The 14,899-nt window shown below is 45.5% G+C and overlaps 1 protein-coding gene across 2 annotated transcripts in view; it reads left to right on the forward strand.

Annotated features, from left to right (window-relative positions):
* The window catches only part of TEX9 (testis expressed 9), a 414,747-nt gene extending 400,559 nt beyond the window's left edge, over positions 1-14,188 (forward strand). For both annotated transcript variants that reach the window (XM_086958349.1, XM_086958352.1), the window contains one exon: positions 13,974-14,188. In XM_086958349.1, coding sequence (XP_086814475.1) covers positions 13,974-14,051 — 78 coding nt within the window. In that variant the 3' untranslated portion in view covers positions 14,052-14,188. The remainder of the gene's footprint in view (positions 1-13,973) is intronic.
* Positions 14,189-14,899: the final 711 nt, after the last annotated feature.

A 14,899-nucleotide genomic window follows, 5' to 3' on the forward strand; every position in this document is an offset into this window, starting at 1 on the left:
ATGTTATAAACCCAATTCTGGAACATTTATTATTAACATATTAAAATTGCATGTGGTATTGCACGCTGTAAATCAGACGTTGCAGACCTATCATCCTAACCGTATCCCAACTGTACCCCCCCCCCCACCCTGCCCACCCACCTGGGCGTGTCTATGTAGTCTGTGACATGCCCAGTCGACTGCTGGGTCACCTATTGTCATCCTCAGGGCCGCTAACATATGCTCAAGGGTCGTACCCCCGGTCAGGGGGTATAGCTAATACGGGGTCACTTATCTTGGTAGGCCCAACCCAGTGAGGTCAGTCAGCCACATCTTGGCCTCCTTCCTCTAGATCACTTCCAACCGCAGCATTTGGATTTGTAAGTCATTAAAGCAAAACTGTCCACGCTCCAGCTACTTCCAGCGATTTCTCACTTCCTGTTCTTTTAGCTGTTCTTATTCTGACAATGGTTTCACATTCAGCCCATTTAATGAACTCCTTATTCCACCTAGCAAAACTAGGACCAATCTCGATTTCCAGTGACGGGTAATGCCTCTTAGCTAAAACTAACTCAAGGTCTTGGAACTTACTCGTTACCTTGCTTTTAGCAGTGTGGGGAAACCAGTGCAAAAGGCTGTATTCCGGAGAATGCCCTATTTTTTTCTCAGTCACTTCCGCCAGTAATAAGATTACCAGAATTCCCCTATTTTCAGCCAGCTCCAGAACATATGCAAAAAATCAGAGCCTATTGTATGACATCATGGGCAGGCTGCGGTTTGCATATTGAAATATTTATTGAGCTTGTCGGGGTAAGGTAAGCTCTATGTAGTACATAAAAGTTGATCAATTGGAATCTGCATTTCTGGTACTCTTCCACGCCCTCTCCACCAGTATCTCTGATTCTTTATCTGCTATAGGCTTGCCCAGGTCTGCTTCCCATGCTCTATGGATTTCGGTCTGGGAAGGTAGTGCTGTGTAGGTAAGTCGCCTGTACAGACATGTGACTACTTTAAAAGTAGAATTTAATCAAAAAGAGACTAGCTAAGTTTAGGGAGGGTTTTTTTTTTTAAACAAGATTTTATTTTAAAATGTTAGTGACTCAGTCTTGTTTTGTCAAGGGGTTGTGGCACCTGGTAGGTGTGCTCATGAAGCCCTCACCCACCAACCTAGTTGGTGGCATGCGTCATCATCGGGCCCACCCAGTGACACCTAACGTGTCCCGGGTGTGCTACGACGCCTGGTTACAGCGGAGCAGGTATGTCGCTGTGTGTGCGGTGAAGGGTGTTTTGAGTGTGAATTAAAATGGCTTGGCGGGGGTCCCAGTACCCGAAGGTAGAACAAACTTTATTGCCTGGGCCTCCGTCAGCGGTTAAAAATAAGGCTGGTGGACGTTAGAGGCGAGTTACGACCTCCCACGTCCTCGGTGGGTCAACATGTTTCAGCCAGTGCCTTATGAATATGCTGGCTTTCTTCAGGACAGTTAAAAGGTGTGTGTAATTAAAACTAGTGGACGTGTGATACAGACTATGTGTCTACACGCCCTAAAGTGTATCTATGTGTGAGAGGGGGGATTCCCTTCTCAAGACCACCTGTACATATAACAAGTAGGACAGGGACAAAACATACAAGGAAAGAAAGAGTCACTTGAAAGGTATGCATAAATACTCATGACAGCCGGCTTAGTAGCGTGGGGGGTGCGGGCTATAAGCGGCTAAGGTGTAATGGTACTGGTGATACCATTATGGTGAGAATCGCACTAGAACATCGTAGGTGGGGTGGTTAAAACAGCGGTATTCACAACAGTAGTGAAATAAGTGGTAAAAAGATAAAGAAAGCGCAAGGAATTTCTTACGCTAGTTTTAAGGATTGTTTCTTCAAGGTTATTGAAGTGGCAAAGTGGTTGGTCCTATATGGAAGAAAAAGGTATGTCCACTGAGGTTAGGAGACCTGTAGGGAGAAAAGAGTGGTAGCGCTTACCTATGGTAGAGGTGGTTGTTCGTCATACTCACAGGATTTCTGGCCAGAGCCTGCTGTGGACCTGTAGTGCCTCCTTCGCAGAACCGGTGAGTAGTGGCCAGTGCTGCTGGGTTTTATACTGTGGTTGGTTGGCTATTAGTGCGCACCTGTGTGGCAATAGAAATGGTAGATAGACTCGGGCTGCCGAGTCATGATATTGCTCAGGTGAGTGGGAAGAGTTAAGCGCATGCTCGCAGGAGTTGAATGCTTGGGGCTTGCCGAAAATCATTGGACATTAGTGGAAAGGTAGTGACGATTTCCTTCAGAATACAAGGGGGTTAACATTCGGTGGGAGACCCAGATTTGACTTTAGAAAGAAGATTCCTGAAAGTGTGCTCACATATAGCAGGAAAGTATGAGAAAGTGCTAAGATTAGAATTGGGATGAGGACTAAGGTCCAGGGTTTGACAAACCGGATTTGATTTTGTGAATTTTATCAATAAAAAAGAGATTCAGTGCATTGCAGAAGGTTTGTGAGGGGGGAGGTTTAAACAAAACTCTGTTGGGATTAGAGAGCTCATTCACATTGTGAAAGACCTCCGTTGTGCGATTAGTTGCTGACAAAATTCTGGATGAGAAGTGCGCCTCTTTAGCCTTTAAAATAGATTTTTTATAAGCTTTCAAAAAATCGAAATAGGCTTGCTGCGCCACTTTCATTCCAATTGCCTTAAGGCGAGTTTTTTATGTTTCAGCTTGTTAGAAAACCATTTCTGGGCATCATGGCAGCGAGGAGTGTAAACTTTCCTAAGAGGAATAAACCTGTCACTGGTGGTCAGTAACTAACTGGTCAACTGAGTATCAGCCAGGTTGATTGAGGAGTTGCATGAGGGGAGCGAACTGGCAAGGGAAGCAAGGAATGAAGTTTTCTCAATTTTATTCCAGTTCCTGCGAGTGCGCCCAGCCAAGCTAGGATGGCTATTCACAAGATTAATTTGAACATTAAATTTGATAATGTAATGGTCGGACCAGGTACAAGGTACAACTAAAATGGGAGACATAGCAAGATTAAGAGTCCAGACCTGATCAAGAATGTGTCCCTTTATATGCTTGGCCATGGATACCTGTTGAGTTAGATTCAGTCCGGAAAGGAGCTTGGTCAGTTATGCTGATTGTGGGCCACCAAGAATATCATTGGCCCAGTAGTTAAAATCACCAATCAGCAGAACCTTTCCATAATCAGTTACCAAATGACCTAAGTGTTCACCCAAGGTGTGAGGAAAGAAAGGCATCCTTTGCGGAGGTCTGTAGAGAAGGATACAAACCAAAGGAGCAACATCTGATTTAAATTCAAATTTGATCACCAGGTTATCCACCAAGGGTACGTCTAGTGAGGTTAGAACCGTATAATTGCAATCAAGTTGCGTAATGATCGCTACCCCTCCGCCGGTTTTCTCCTGGGGGCGGTTAGCCTGAGTAATGTGATAGTCGGAGGGTCATGCCGCAAGAATATCAGGAGATGATTCCTGAAATAGGCAGGTATCACTAAGCAGAAGGAGATCAGGCTGTTCAACTTTCAGCAGTAGAAAGATATCCATTTGATGTCTGACCAGCAAACGGGTATTCAGACATGTAACAGAGAGCTCCCGTTCGCTGTGGGCATGGCCGTGTTGAAGCTCGGTTGGGCCTTTAGTCTGGGCACCATTAAAGTCCGGGAAAGAGGTTCTAGGGGCCAGGATCCCTTGTTCCATATGCTATAGTAAGTAAGGGGATTAGGCTTAGTAGAGGCTGCGTGAAGTGCCAGCAGCTCACTACTAGTGTAGCTAATTGTTTTGAGCATGGTGGCGGGCCCAGGGTCCCGAAAGGGCGCGAACGGGCGCAGGTGGGCTTGCTTTGGCGCACCTGCTGCATGCGTCCGCTGCGCAACCGCGCTGCGACAGGCTTGAAGTAGCCGTTATCAATAACGCCAAATATTGCTTTCGCTTTATGCGGATGATATCACTCTTTATGAACAGTGGCTGACCGATCATGTGCCTGTAGATGGCGCAATATGCATAAACCCCCAGCCGCGGGACAAGACACCAACTACGGTCACCTGCACGATCTCAGCCTGGAACCGCATCTCGACTCTATTGCAGTGTCCCATGCGTTACTCACCACTGCTCACCCTATAATATCCTCCTCGCATGCAATTTCTCCAGGAGGTGGGAAATCAGAAGCTCTTAGAACGGACCCACATCAAACCATGGAGTGACCTTTATCGCAACAGGCAATTTCAGACACTAGGTCAAATATTCCCTGAATCCCAGCTGTCTCCCCGAACGTATTCCTCTACGTAAGGCTCCGCCAGGGTATGCGGCCCATTACGCCGGAATTCCCCCAAGAGCCTCCCACATTGGCCCCTCTGCAACTGATGTGCCTATTCCCCAGGCCATATGGTATTCCACACTATATCACACCATGTACATGCTGCAGGATGTACCCCCTTGTCCCACTCGCGCGCACAGGGACTCAGAGCTTGGACAAAAGCTTACAGACTAACACTGGACGCACTGCTGTCTGCAAACAGAACAAATCTCAGCAAGCAGCAGATTGCGCAATACGCATTTAAAATGTTTGCGCCTTCTATACTACACTCCAGTCAAAATGCATAATTACAAACTGAAAGACACAGACCGCTGTGATAGATGCAGCACTCCGGGGACGCATTTTCTTTACTTGGCCTTGAAGTGTCGGGGGTGCAAGCCTATTGGGATCAGGTTTTTAATGCCCTAGACCAGATGACAATGCTATCATTAGAACGCACTCCATTGGTCGCCTTACTGGGATGCACTGCACTCATTGCTAAGCCGTATCACCGGTACACTGCCACTGCCATGTTAATGGCTAAATGCCGAGTTGCCTGTAGATGGGGCAGGTGACGAGTGCTGTAGTTCAAGGATAGGCTCACTGACTTAATTTACTGCCAGGAACAATTGACTAACTATGCTGAATTTCTCCCCCTGGCTTCATGACCAAGGGACATTTGGGACCCTCTCAGAACTTACCTCCTCGCACACCCAAAAGCCACCCCTTATTCTACCACAGAGATACTAGAGTTATAGAGATATTACAGCGCAATATTTACGTGCACCACACTCCATGCATTCTACACCACCATTTCATCTTCCCTTCGCCCCTCCCCTCTGGCAATCCGAGAAACGTGACTCATAGGCCTTGCTCTGGTGATCATGGTGCCGCTGTTCTGACAAGTAACACAGCCAACCCTCATGACACATGTGTAACTGTAAACGATGTCACAATAAATTAATGTTGTATGCCTTGTTGTACTATCTTATGAGCGAGGAAGGAAAGCTGCAAAGACATTATGGACTCTGAGCATATCTTATTACGCCATGAACTGATTGAGAGAGGAAAGAACAACATCTGTATAATGGCTAGAATGTGTGAGTTTCTGCATGACAAATGCTGTAATTGTTTTCTCTCATGTTAAGGAAAAACCCCAATAAAAACAATTTTAAAAAAAGTCCAAGAGCAGAAAAAAACCTTTATTCCAGTCAAGCGACGACTCGTAGACTTGAATCTGAAGTACAGTCTCATGTTCCCAGCGAAGCTACGGGAGGAGAGTGAGGGCCGGGTCTTGGTTTTTAGGTTTTAGGTTTAGCCATGCGCCAAAAAACCTTATGATTTGTGTGTGTGGGTCGGGTATACGCCCCCTCCTCCCATTGGCTAGCTCCATAAATGGAGGCTAGCCATTGGGAGAGGGCTCTGTCCGTCAATCTCGGACCAGATTCGGGGGCGTTCCCGAGAATTTTTGGCTCTTGGCGACGTCACGCTACGTCAGCCGAAAGCCGGGAACGCCCCTGAATCTGGTCCGGCATTGCCGGCACCTGCCTTCCTGCTCGGGACGATTGTACAAAAGTTGCTCGATAGCCCCTCCCTCCCGCTCCGTGGCAGCCCGTCTCCCTCCCTCTCCTCAAGCCGGCCAGCCGAAGGAAGCAGCCGTCCGCCTCCAGCCAGGGCTTCATGGCTATGCATTTTACTCTTTTAGACTGTAAGTGCCTTTTGGGGTTTCGCTTCTAGCTAAGTATCCTCATTGCGTATTGCTTGATGACTGTGTGTGTATGACCCTATAGACTTAGAGTCACATATTCTAGTGAGGCAGGATCCTATTGTGATTGGATAGTGAGCACAACCAAGAGAACCATTTATTTCTATTTGCAAGAGAAGCTCTGTTCACATGCGAGTACACAGAGCAACTCTAACAAATATCTGTTAATACCCAATCAAGAAAAGAAACTCTAACAAATGTCTGCTAATACCCCATCAGGAAGCCCTAGTACCATGCCCCCACCTTGCAAATTGACACATGAGAACTCTTGGAAAGTTTTATTTTTTATACATTTTATAGGTTTCTGGATCCTGCGAATATACAAGTATGATTTACGTAAGCTAAACATGTTGAATTACCCTTGGAATGCTGAACAGTGTGTGTTTGTGCACCTCACTTGGCACACTAAATATGTTTGACCTATGTGAGAAGCATCCCTGGCAAAAAAAGGCAGCCCTATCATATCTGTAGAGCACCAGTGGCTGACTGAGACACTGTACTAGCACATTTCAGAAGCATTACATTTGCATTAAGCAGCAGCCCTGCTACATTGAACAATGCTCATGTGAGCAGCCTCCCCCAAATAGACTATTCATAAATTCACACTATTTATACCAACAAACTGTATTTAACAAAATAATGTCAATAAATAATAACACATATCCCAACAAATCAAGTATACTGTATTAATCGTGATGTCATTGATAATGTCAAAGTTAAGGTTTTATATAATGCCAACATGTGGTGCAATTGATATTTGCATATGTCACATCATATTTGAGGCCATGAGGAGTCCATTTTAGGGGTGAGGTATAGTTTCTCATGGCAGAGACGCAAGTTATGCTTTCTTCAGTGGATCATAGCTTACAAATTTTAGAGCCGTTTCGGTTTTGATTTGGAGCTATGACTTAAACAGTAATTTTTTGTGAATTTCTTAGTAGTTTGTTTTTTAAGTGAATGCTAAGGTGTTTTAAAGGAATGTTACGGGAGAGAATGTAGTCTAACGACTAGGGCTGTTGACCTTAAATCTGGGAAACCGGTTTCGAATCTAAGCAACAACGCTCAACATCCTGTGATTCTGGGCAAATCACATAATCTTCCCGTGCCAAACCAAAAAAAAAGGTATGTGTTCTTGTGTAACACAACTGGTGCTCTAGTAAAGCGCTTTGATACCTGATGCCTTCCGGTCAAGTTTGCACTATATATTACTCTGGGAAGAAAAAAACTGAGCGCCACTGCATGGTCATTTAGCCTGTTGATGAACAGTGGGGTTAGGCCTGCAGCTAAGCACTGCACCAAACTGCTCCTAAATCCAGACCTTGCAGCCCTCAGCCTATGAATGTGCATAGTGGGTGTTGTATGTGGTTGCTTGTCGAGTCGAGTAATGTCCTGTTACATGAATAGGGTAGCAAAAATATTTACAACTATAATAATGTCAAGGGTAACTATATATTTGTAAGTATAGATTTACTATTCTTAACTCCTCATCTGTGTACCTTAAGGATATATAGATATATATTGGCTGTTGCCACTGTGTGTTACAGTTAGGACCTATAGGAAGAGCATTTTTTGGTTTGCTAATAACATTCTTACCAAAAAAAGGTCCTCCACCTCAGCTCCTGCCTTGAAAGCTTCTGAGTGATCCGTTAAGTGTGGCCAGAAAAAAACGAAATAAATTTAAAAGGGGGAGGGGGATCCCTGAAAGCAACATCCCTATCCAATATCCATAGGGATTTTTGAACAGCACTACAGCCCAAATGGTGGAACAGAATTACACCACGTTTGGCAGAAAGCTGGATCTTTACTCACAACGTGTGCATTTTGCGATTTGATTTAAATCTTTTCAGAAGCTATTTAGAAATTAAGGCTCAAAATGTATAGATCCCGGTCCGTACATTAACGAAATTGCTATGGTATTCTTGGAGAAATATATGCAGGATTTCTTAACCCATCCCATCACACTGGAATTGATTGCTGAGGCAATTGACTCCCTAAAGGGGTCCTCGGCGCCTGGCCTGGATGGCTTCATGGCCGATTTCTACCAGGAGTTTAAGGAGGAACTGGTGCCTGTACTTGTAGAGATATATGCCGAGGCCCTGGAGTCTGGTATTCTTCTTCCAACACTCCGTGAGGCGGTCATAGTTTTGCTGCCCAAACCAGGACGCGACCCCACGGTTTGCAGTTCTTACCGCCCGCTGTCACATCTAAACCTGGACTATAAGATCCTGGCCAAAGTACTAGCGATGAGGCTTGCGCTACTGGTAAACTCCATTATCTCGCCGGTGCAATCTGGCTTTGTCCCTCAGAGGTCGACATCCCTGAACCTTCGCACGTTTTTTCCGGTCCTACACAGGATAGATCCCGCCACCCCGGCTGCTGCGGTCTTCCTAGACACCGAAAAAGCTTTTGACACTCTGGAGTGGCCCTTTTTCTTGGACGTGATGCGCAGGATGGGCATGCCTGCTATGTTTGTTGCTACTGTGGAGTTGCTATACACTGCACCCACGGCCCGCATTCGCCTTAACGGCACCATCATCGACAGGTTCACTCTTTCCAGGGGTACGCGACAGGGGTGCCCCTTATCCCCCTTACTTTTTATTTTGGCAATGGACCCCTTAGTTCGTCACTTCCAGGAGAAACATCTCCACAGAGGGCTACAGTTTCGCACTGGGCCTCTCTTGGTCTCACTCTACGCGGACGACATGGTTTTGTACGTCCGCACTCCGGAGACCAATCTACAACCCCTGCTGTCTGAAATCACGCGCTTTGGCGAGCACTCAGGCCTTAAGGTAAATTGGCACAAATCACAACTGTTCCCAATCACCCCCGCCACTGTGCGATGGCCTTGCTCCCTCCCGTTGGAGTGGTGTGAGGACTCTGTTAAATACCTTGGGATACATGTCCACCTCGACACCGTATCCATTATTCGCCTGAACTATGGCTACGCTCTTGACTTTCTGGAGGATAAGACCGACAGATGGCTTCGCCTCCCTTTGTCAATGGCCGGGCGCATTGCCATTGTTAAGATGGTGGTTCTGCCACGGTTTTTATACCTCTTCAACAACATCCCGATCCCTCTCACCGAAGTTTTTTTCACTCAATTGCGCACTGCCCTGTTGAGATTGGTGTGGGGGGGAAACGACCTCGCCTAGCCTGGCGCACGCTGACTCTACCTTACGAGAGGGGCGGCTTTGGGGTCCCAGATTTCTACCTCTACCACCTGGTCGCTCAGTGCTCGTATGCCCACCCTTGGTACCATCCAGATGCCAGGATCCAACATTTGAAACCAGCAGCCGACGCGGCGCTCCCGGTGTCTTTGGACGACGTTCTCCCCAAAGGCCTCCCCCGCGAACCACATGACATACTCCCCCTCACCATGACAACTTGGGCTTGGGACAAACTTAGGCGCTTGCTACACATTGACACTTTGTACTCTTCTGCCCTTCCGCTGCCCAACTCCCACTGGCTCCCTATAACGGGCGAAACAGTGATTTGCCGGTCACTCTCGAAATTCCACTTGAGTACGATCGGTGATCTGTTCCCCAACGGCCATGCTATCACTATAACCGAAGACCCCCGCTTCACAGAGCGCACTTTTATGGATACCTTTGTGCTCGCGAGACTACGAGCGCTGATGCGTGCTACATTTCCCACCTTCCCATTACCACCCGACGATACTCCGGCACTCACATTCATCATACAAAATACATCGGGGGCTCACGTTGTGTCCAAGCTCTACAAGCTGTGCTTGTCCTCACTCCCTTCATCTGATGAGGCGGTTCGCGCCGCGTGGGAGCGGGATCTAGGCACACAGATCTCTGACGACCAGTGGGTGGCGTGTTGTGCCATGACAAGGGAGGTCTCCATGAATAGCAGACACAAACTCATACACTTCAAATTCCTTCGAAGGCTATACCATACACCAGCGTTGGCCCACAGAATTGACCCCGCCAGACCCCACACCTGCCCCAAATGTAACGCCCCTCAGGCCGACTTTGCTCATCTTTCCTGGACTTGCCCGAAGCTGCACTCCTACTGGGTTGAGGTACATGACACACTAGATGATATATTGGGCCTGTCTCTGTCTGTAATACCGGAGATTGCTCTGCTGGGTTACGTGTCCAATTTTCCCCGCAAAATCCGCAAGTTAACATCCATTTGCTTCGTGCTGGCCAAGAGAGAAATTGCGCTGCACTGGTGCTCACGGCGTACTCCCACCGTCAATGCATGGCTTAGGAGTGTGGCATACTGCAATGTCAACAGTGTGGAATATTCTGACCAACTCCCGGCCTCTTCCCGCCCTACAGACATCTGGGGTCCATACCGCCAATACATTGCAGGAAAGGCATTGGAGGCGCCCTCTCAGTCCCTACATCCTAATACACCGACCGGGGTGGGTTAGAACGTGGGACACCCCTTCCTTACTCTCATTCTGGCGATGCTTCTAATGTGGCGTGCTGCCGCCCCTTAGGTGTTGGGGCGGGGTCTTGGTGGGTTGGGGTCCCACCGCCGATCTCGGCGCTGGGGACACCCTGCCTGTGGTTGAAGAATTTAGCACATTGTGCGGTTCATTTCTTGGACCTTCATGTCAACGCCAGCCTGTGTGGGCTTCTGCTCTTCGTTCAGCTCCTAGTAGGGTGGAAGGGTTCATTGTTTGATTTTACTGTGATGTGGTTGTTGTCACCGGTACCACTTGACATCATGCAACCTGATTTGCTGTGTTGGTCTTGCAATCTAGTAATTATGATTTCTGTTTTTTTTATCTTTCCTTTACTTTTCGTGCTATTAGCTATGTTTACTTTGTACGTACGTTGCCTTATCAGAAAATGGTTCTACTGTATCATTCACAATGGTCTATTGTGCAACCCTACTGTTCGCCTAGTTGTATTGCTCGATATGCTGACTATACTACTTGATTTCCATATGTGCATGACATGTGTCAGTTTTTTTCTACTGTAGATTGCCTCAACAGCCTTAATAAAGTGTTTAAAAAAAAAAAAGGCTCAAAATGTATGTATATATGTACGGTTAGCTTGCGGGACTCTCGCAGTAGTCCCACGAGAATGCAACTTTAAATAATAGAGCAGTCTGATTGGCCAAGAGTGCCACTCTTCCTGCCGGCCATCTCGTTCCCACTGGAGCGAGAAGCTTCTGCGAGTTCTGCAGGTGCTCGCACACTGATTGCCTGGCTGCAGCAGGCGGAGAAACGTTGGGAGTCACGATTTAAAATTAATAAAAATAATTGGTAGGAGGGCAACTCGGCAGAGGGAGGTGCGGGGGGGTCCAGAGGGACCCTCTATGGGGCCAACTGTAACAAGCATTGGCATAGCCAATAGGTCTTGCCTTTGGGGCTTTATAAGTGTTTAGATAGAGCTATTGGTTTTGCCAATGTTTGTTAGCTAAGTTGGCTTGTTCAAACCTCACAGAATATAGCATGCCTCGCAGAGCATTCCCATATCAACCAGATAATACGTTATACAATAACAGGCAATACACCTATTGTGCGTAGCATAACTTAGTTGGTAACTAATAACGAAAGACATCGGAAGGCTTTGGAGGATAATGAGTATATTATACCATCGTTTTGGATTGTGACAAAGTTCTATAATTTTGTAACATCCTGATTAATTTTCACATGCAGACATATAGAAAAAGGCAGCCAACAATAAACGGTGCTCACATTAAACTCCCTAAAATATTGGAAACAGCGAGAACCTGACAGGTGACCTCTTTATATGGAACAAGTTGAGAAAAAGCCAAGAAACAAACACTCTGCCAGGTATTTTTTCGATTGCTAGATTTTCTTCTGCTTCCAGGTATGTGCGAAGGGGTGTCTTTAATAATTGCGGGGCCTGTTCGTGGAAAAAAGTCAGAAGGGAAACGACGCGCTACCTGCCGACAAAGGATTTTAAGAATCGAGATTCCTCTCCTTTAGAGTATACTGTAGCCGACATGAGTAAAAGAAGGAATGGGCTTAAATAATTTAAGAGTTTGTGAATAGTGCTAATGAAATGTCTTGGAGGCTGTACGGCGATTGGTTAGGAAAAAAAACATGATGGCCTGCACGGCAAATGCGAGTCGCACGCCTCCGGAGACCCGCCCAACTGCTTAGGTCATGATCGCTTAGAAAGAAATTAGGTACTGTGTACGGAATCTATACCTGTGGTGACAAACGGATGGGGTCCCGCAAGTGCAGCCACACACACTGGAGGAAATCGTGAGGTGTTGCCTGGCATAAGTGGTTGGAGGAGAGCAGGACCCAATGAAATGGTGGGTAGATTAGTTAAAAATACATGCTTTACAAAGGTCCTGTGCATGTATGAATAAACAAAGTGGAATCCACTCAAAGTGATAGTGATCCCTAAAGTGATGGGGAAACACACACTTCACTTTTTTCACCTCACCTCACTCACACCTTGGTTATATACACACACCCCCACACATAGTTCACTTCTAAGTGCTCCTGCGTATCCGCGAGTCGTAGCACGCCGCATCCCGTAGAGGGGTGCGAAGGCCCCGATGATGAAGCATGACACCAAGGGGCCTGTTGGTGTGTGAGGGGCATTTAAACAACACTGTGTGTTTCCCCATCACTTTAGGGATCACTATCACTTTGAGTGGATTCCACTTTGTTTATTCATACATTTAGGGAGACTGAATCCACTGACTCTCTCTCTCCCCTCTCTTGTTAAAATTCCTGTGCATGTATGTGCACAATCACACCAATCATCTACACGGCACGTACTACAAAAGAGAAAGGGAAAAAGTGAGGAAGAGAGAGCGCGAGAGAGGGGGAGAAAGAGAGAGAGCGAGAGAGAGAAAGCGAGAGGAGAGAGAAAGCCCGGCAGTGGTGCGTGCGTGGAGAGAGAGAGCCCGGGAGTTCTGCCTGCGTGCGCGCGCAGTCTGATCTTTTTGGAAGCACATACTCCTGCTTGTGGTACGATCCTGCTCGCTCCCGCAAGGTGGACGCCACCACAAGCACGAGTATGTGCTTCCAAAAAGAGCAGAACGACACCTAAAGGTCCCCCTATGCAGCGTAAGACCTAAAAACAAATTGGGTAGTTGTGATCTTATTGAACGTTCAGTAGACCCCCTGTCCTGCTATTGCAAGAGTCCTAGGAGAGCCCAGGGGCCGTGCTCGCTCCCTCAATAGTCCTGATGGATCAGAAAACCATTTAAACAAAAAGAGAAGTGCGTGAGTGTCTCTAGTGTGTTGGACGCGTATGGGCCGTTGGGCCTACAGCTAGTGCGCGTTGTGAACAGCAAGGCCATGTGTGGCTGTGGTTGCATAGTTACGTATTGCAATAAAATATTACGTTTCTTTAAAAAATCATACAAATTCTCTGGAAACAAAACAAAGGTTAAAGTGAGTTATAGTTATGTGAAAATGTTAGTTTAAGCATATCATTTTAAACTAATAACTAACTCTATAATGCACGAGCTGTATTTATTTCAAGTAACTGTTACTTGCATCCTTGCCATGCACTACCTATGACATCACTTATGCTATATGAAATGAGATCATTGATGACACACACTGCATGATGGTTGCACAAATTATAGTTACATGAAATAACTAAGTGGTGAATTTCCAAGTTTTTTTGTGTGTGTTTTTTTTAGTTTAAACTGCCATTTCACCTATGTTATTTTAACCTTTGTTTTACTTATAAACACTTATCTTGCCTATATGATATAATTCGTAGCACAGTATTTAACATTTGATATTCTAGTATCATACCCGGGTGACAGTGGTTTATGGAGTGACTGCATTTTATTTTTACCAAGCAAACTCCATTGCCTCCAAGCCTTTTCCTATAGAGACCAAAGAACTTCATTAGTGTCAGTAGATTGCACGCCTATTTGTAGTACGTCCAAGTGAAAATTGATGACCTCATCTGTAACCTAGGTTGTTTCTTTTTTTTTTTGCAGATGCACATAGAAGCTGCCAAGTTGCTTTCTTTTACTGAAGAAGAATTTATGAAGGCTCTGGAATGGGGAAATTCCTAAAACGCAATGAAACAAGAAAGGCATCCTGTGCTTTAAATTATCATTTCTTTTTCATTCTATGTTTGTCTAGCCCGCTTGTTAATTCTTTTTGAGATAGTCCCGTGGCTAATTCATAAACACATTTTATGTACACAGTATTTAGTCACCTCTCTTACTTTGCTTGTAATTTATTGAATTTGTTTTCTAAGGTTAGAAATAACGACTTGTGAAACTAATTTCTAATTGGTAATACTCTATGGAAAACATGATGTATGAGGACGCACATGAGCAGGATGTTCTGATCCATATCTATTTGTAACTATTGACACTTTCTACTCCTTTTCTCATGCCATACAGAGAATGTAACCTAAATTACTAATTACGACAGACCCAAATCAACATGTTTGTTTCTCCAATTGTCTTCTGTCAGCTACATAGTAGTGCATTACACAGATCCAACCTGCCCTAGCCGTTAAGAAGCAAATTTGACAGAAAACTAATTTTGTGGCTTGGTTACTTATTGTAGTACCTCAGTTTCTCATCAAGTGTACAACGGAAGTAGGCTTTTTAAGAAGAGTTCACATTATCTTCAGCCAGCATCTCCACAAAACTCAGCCTTTCTCTGACTTATAAACCCTTAGTCATTATAACATATACATTATTGGAAAAATGAGACACATTTTAGCATTCTAACATTCAGTATATTAAGAATCATAGAAATCAATTTTAAATGGCAAGCATTACAGTTTATACTGTATCCTACTCCTGTACATGCTATTCTGGTAGCATAGAGGAGTAAAAAATCAATTAACATGGCAAATATTCAAAATTCAAGTTGTGTCAAAAGTGTTGTGCAAAAATACCTGTTC

Source organism: Lissotriton vulgaris, chromosome 2_1, assembly GCF_964263255.1.
Source record: "Lissotriton vulgaris chromosome 2_1, aLisVul1.2, whole genome shotgun sequence".
NCBI classification, from domain to species: domain Eukaryota; kingdom Metazoa; phylum Chordata; class Amphibia; order Caudata; family Salamandridae; genus Lissotriton; species Lissotriton vulgaris.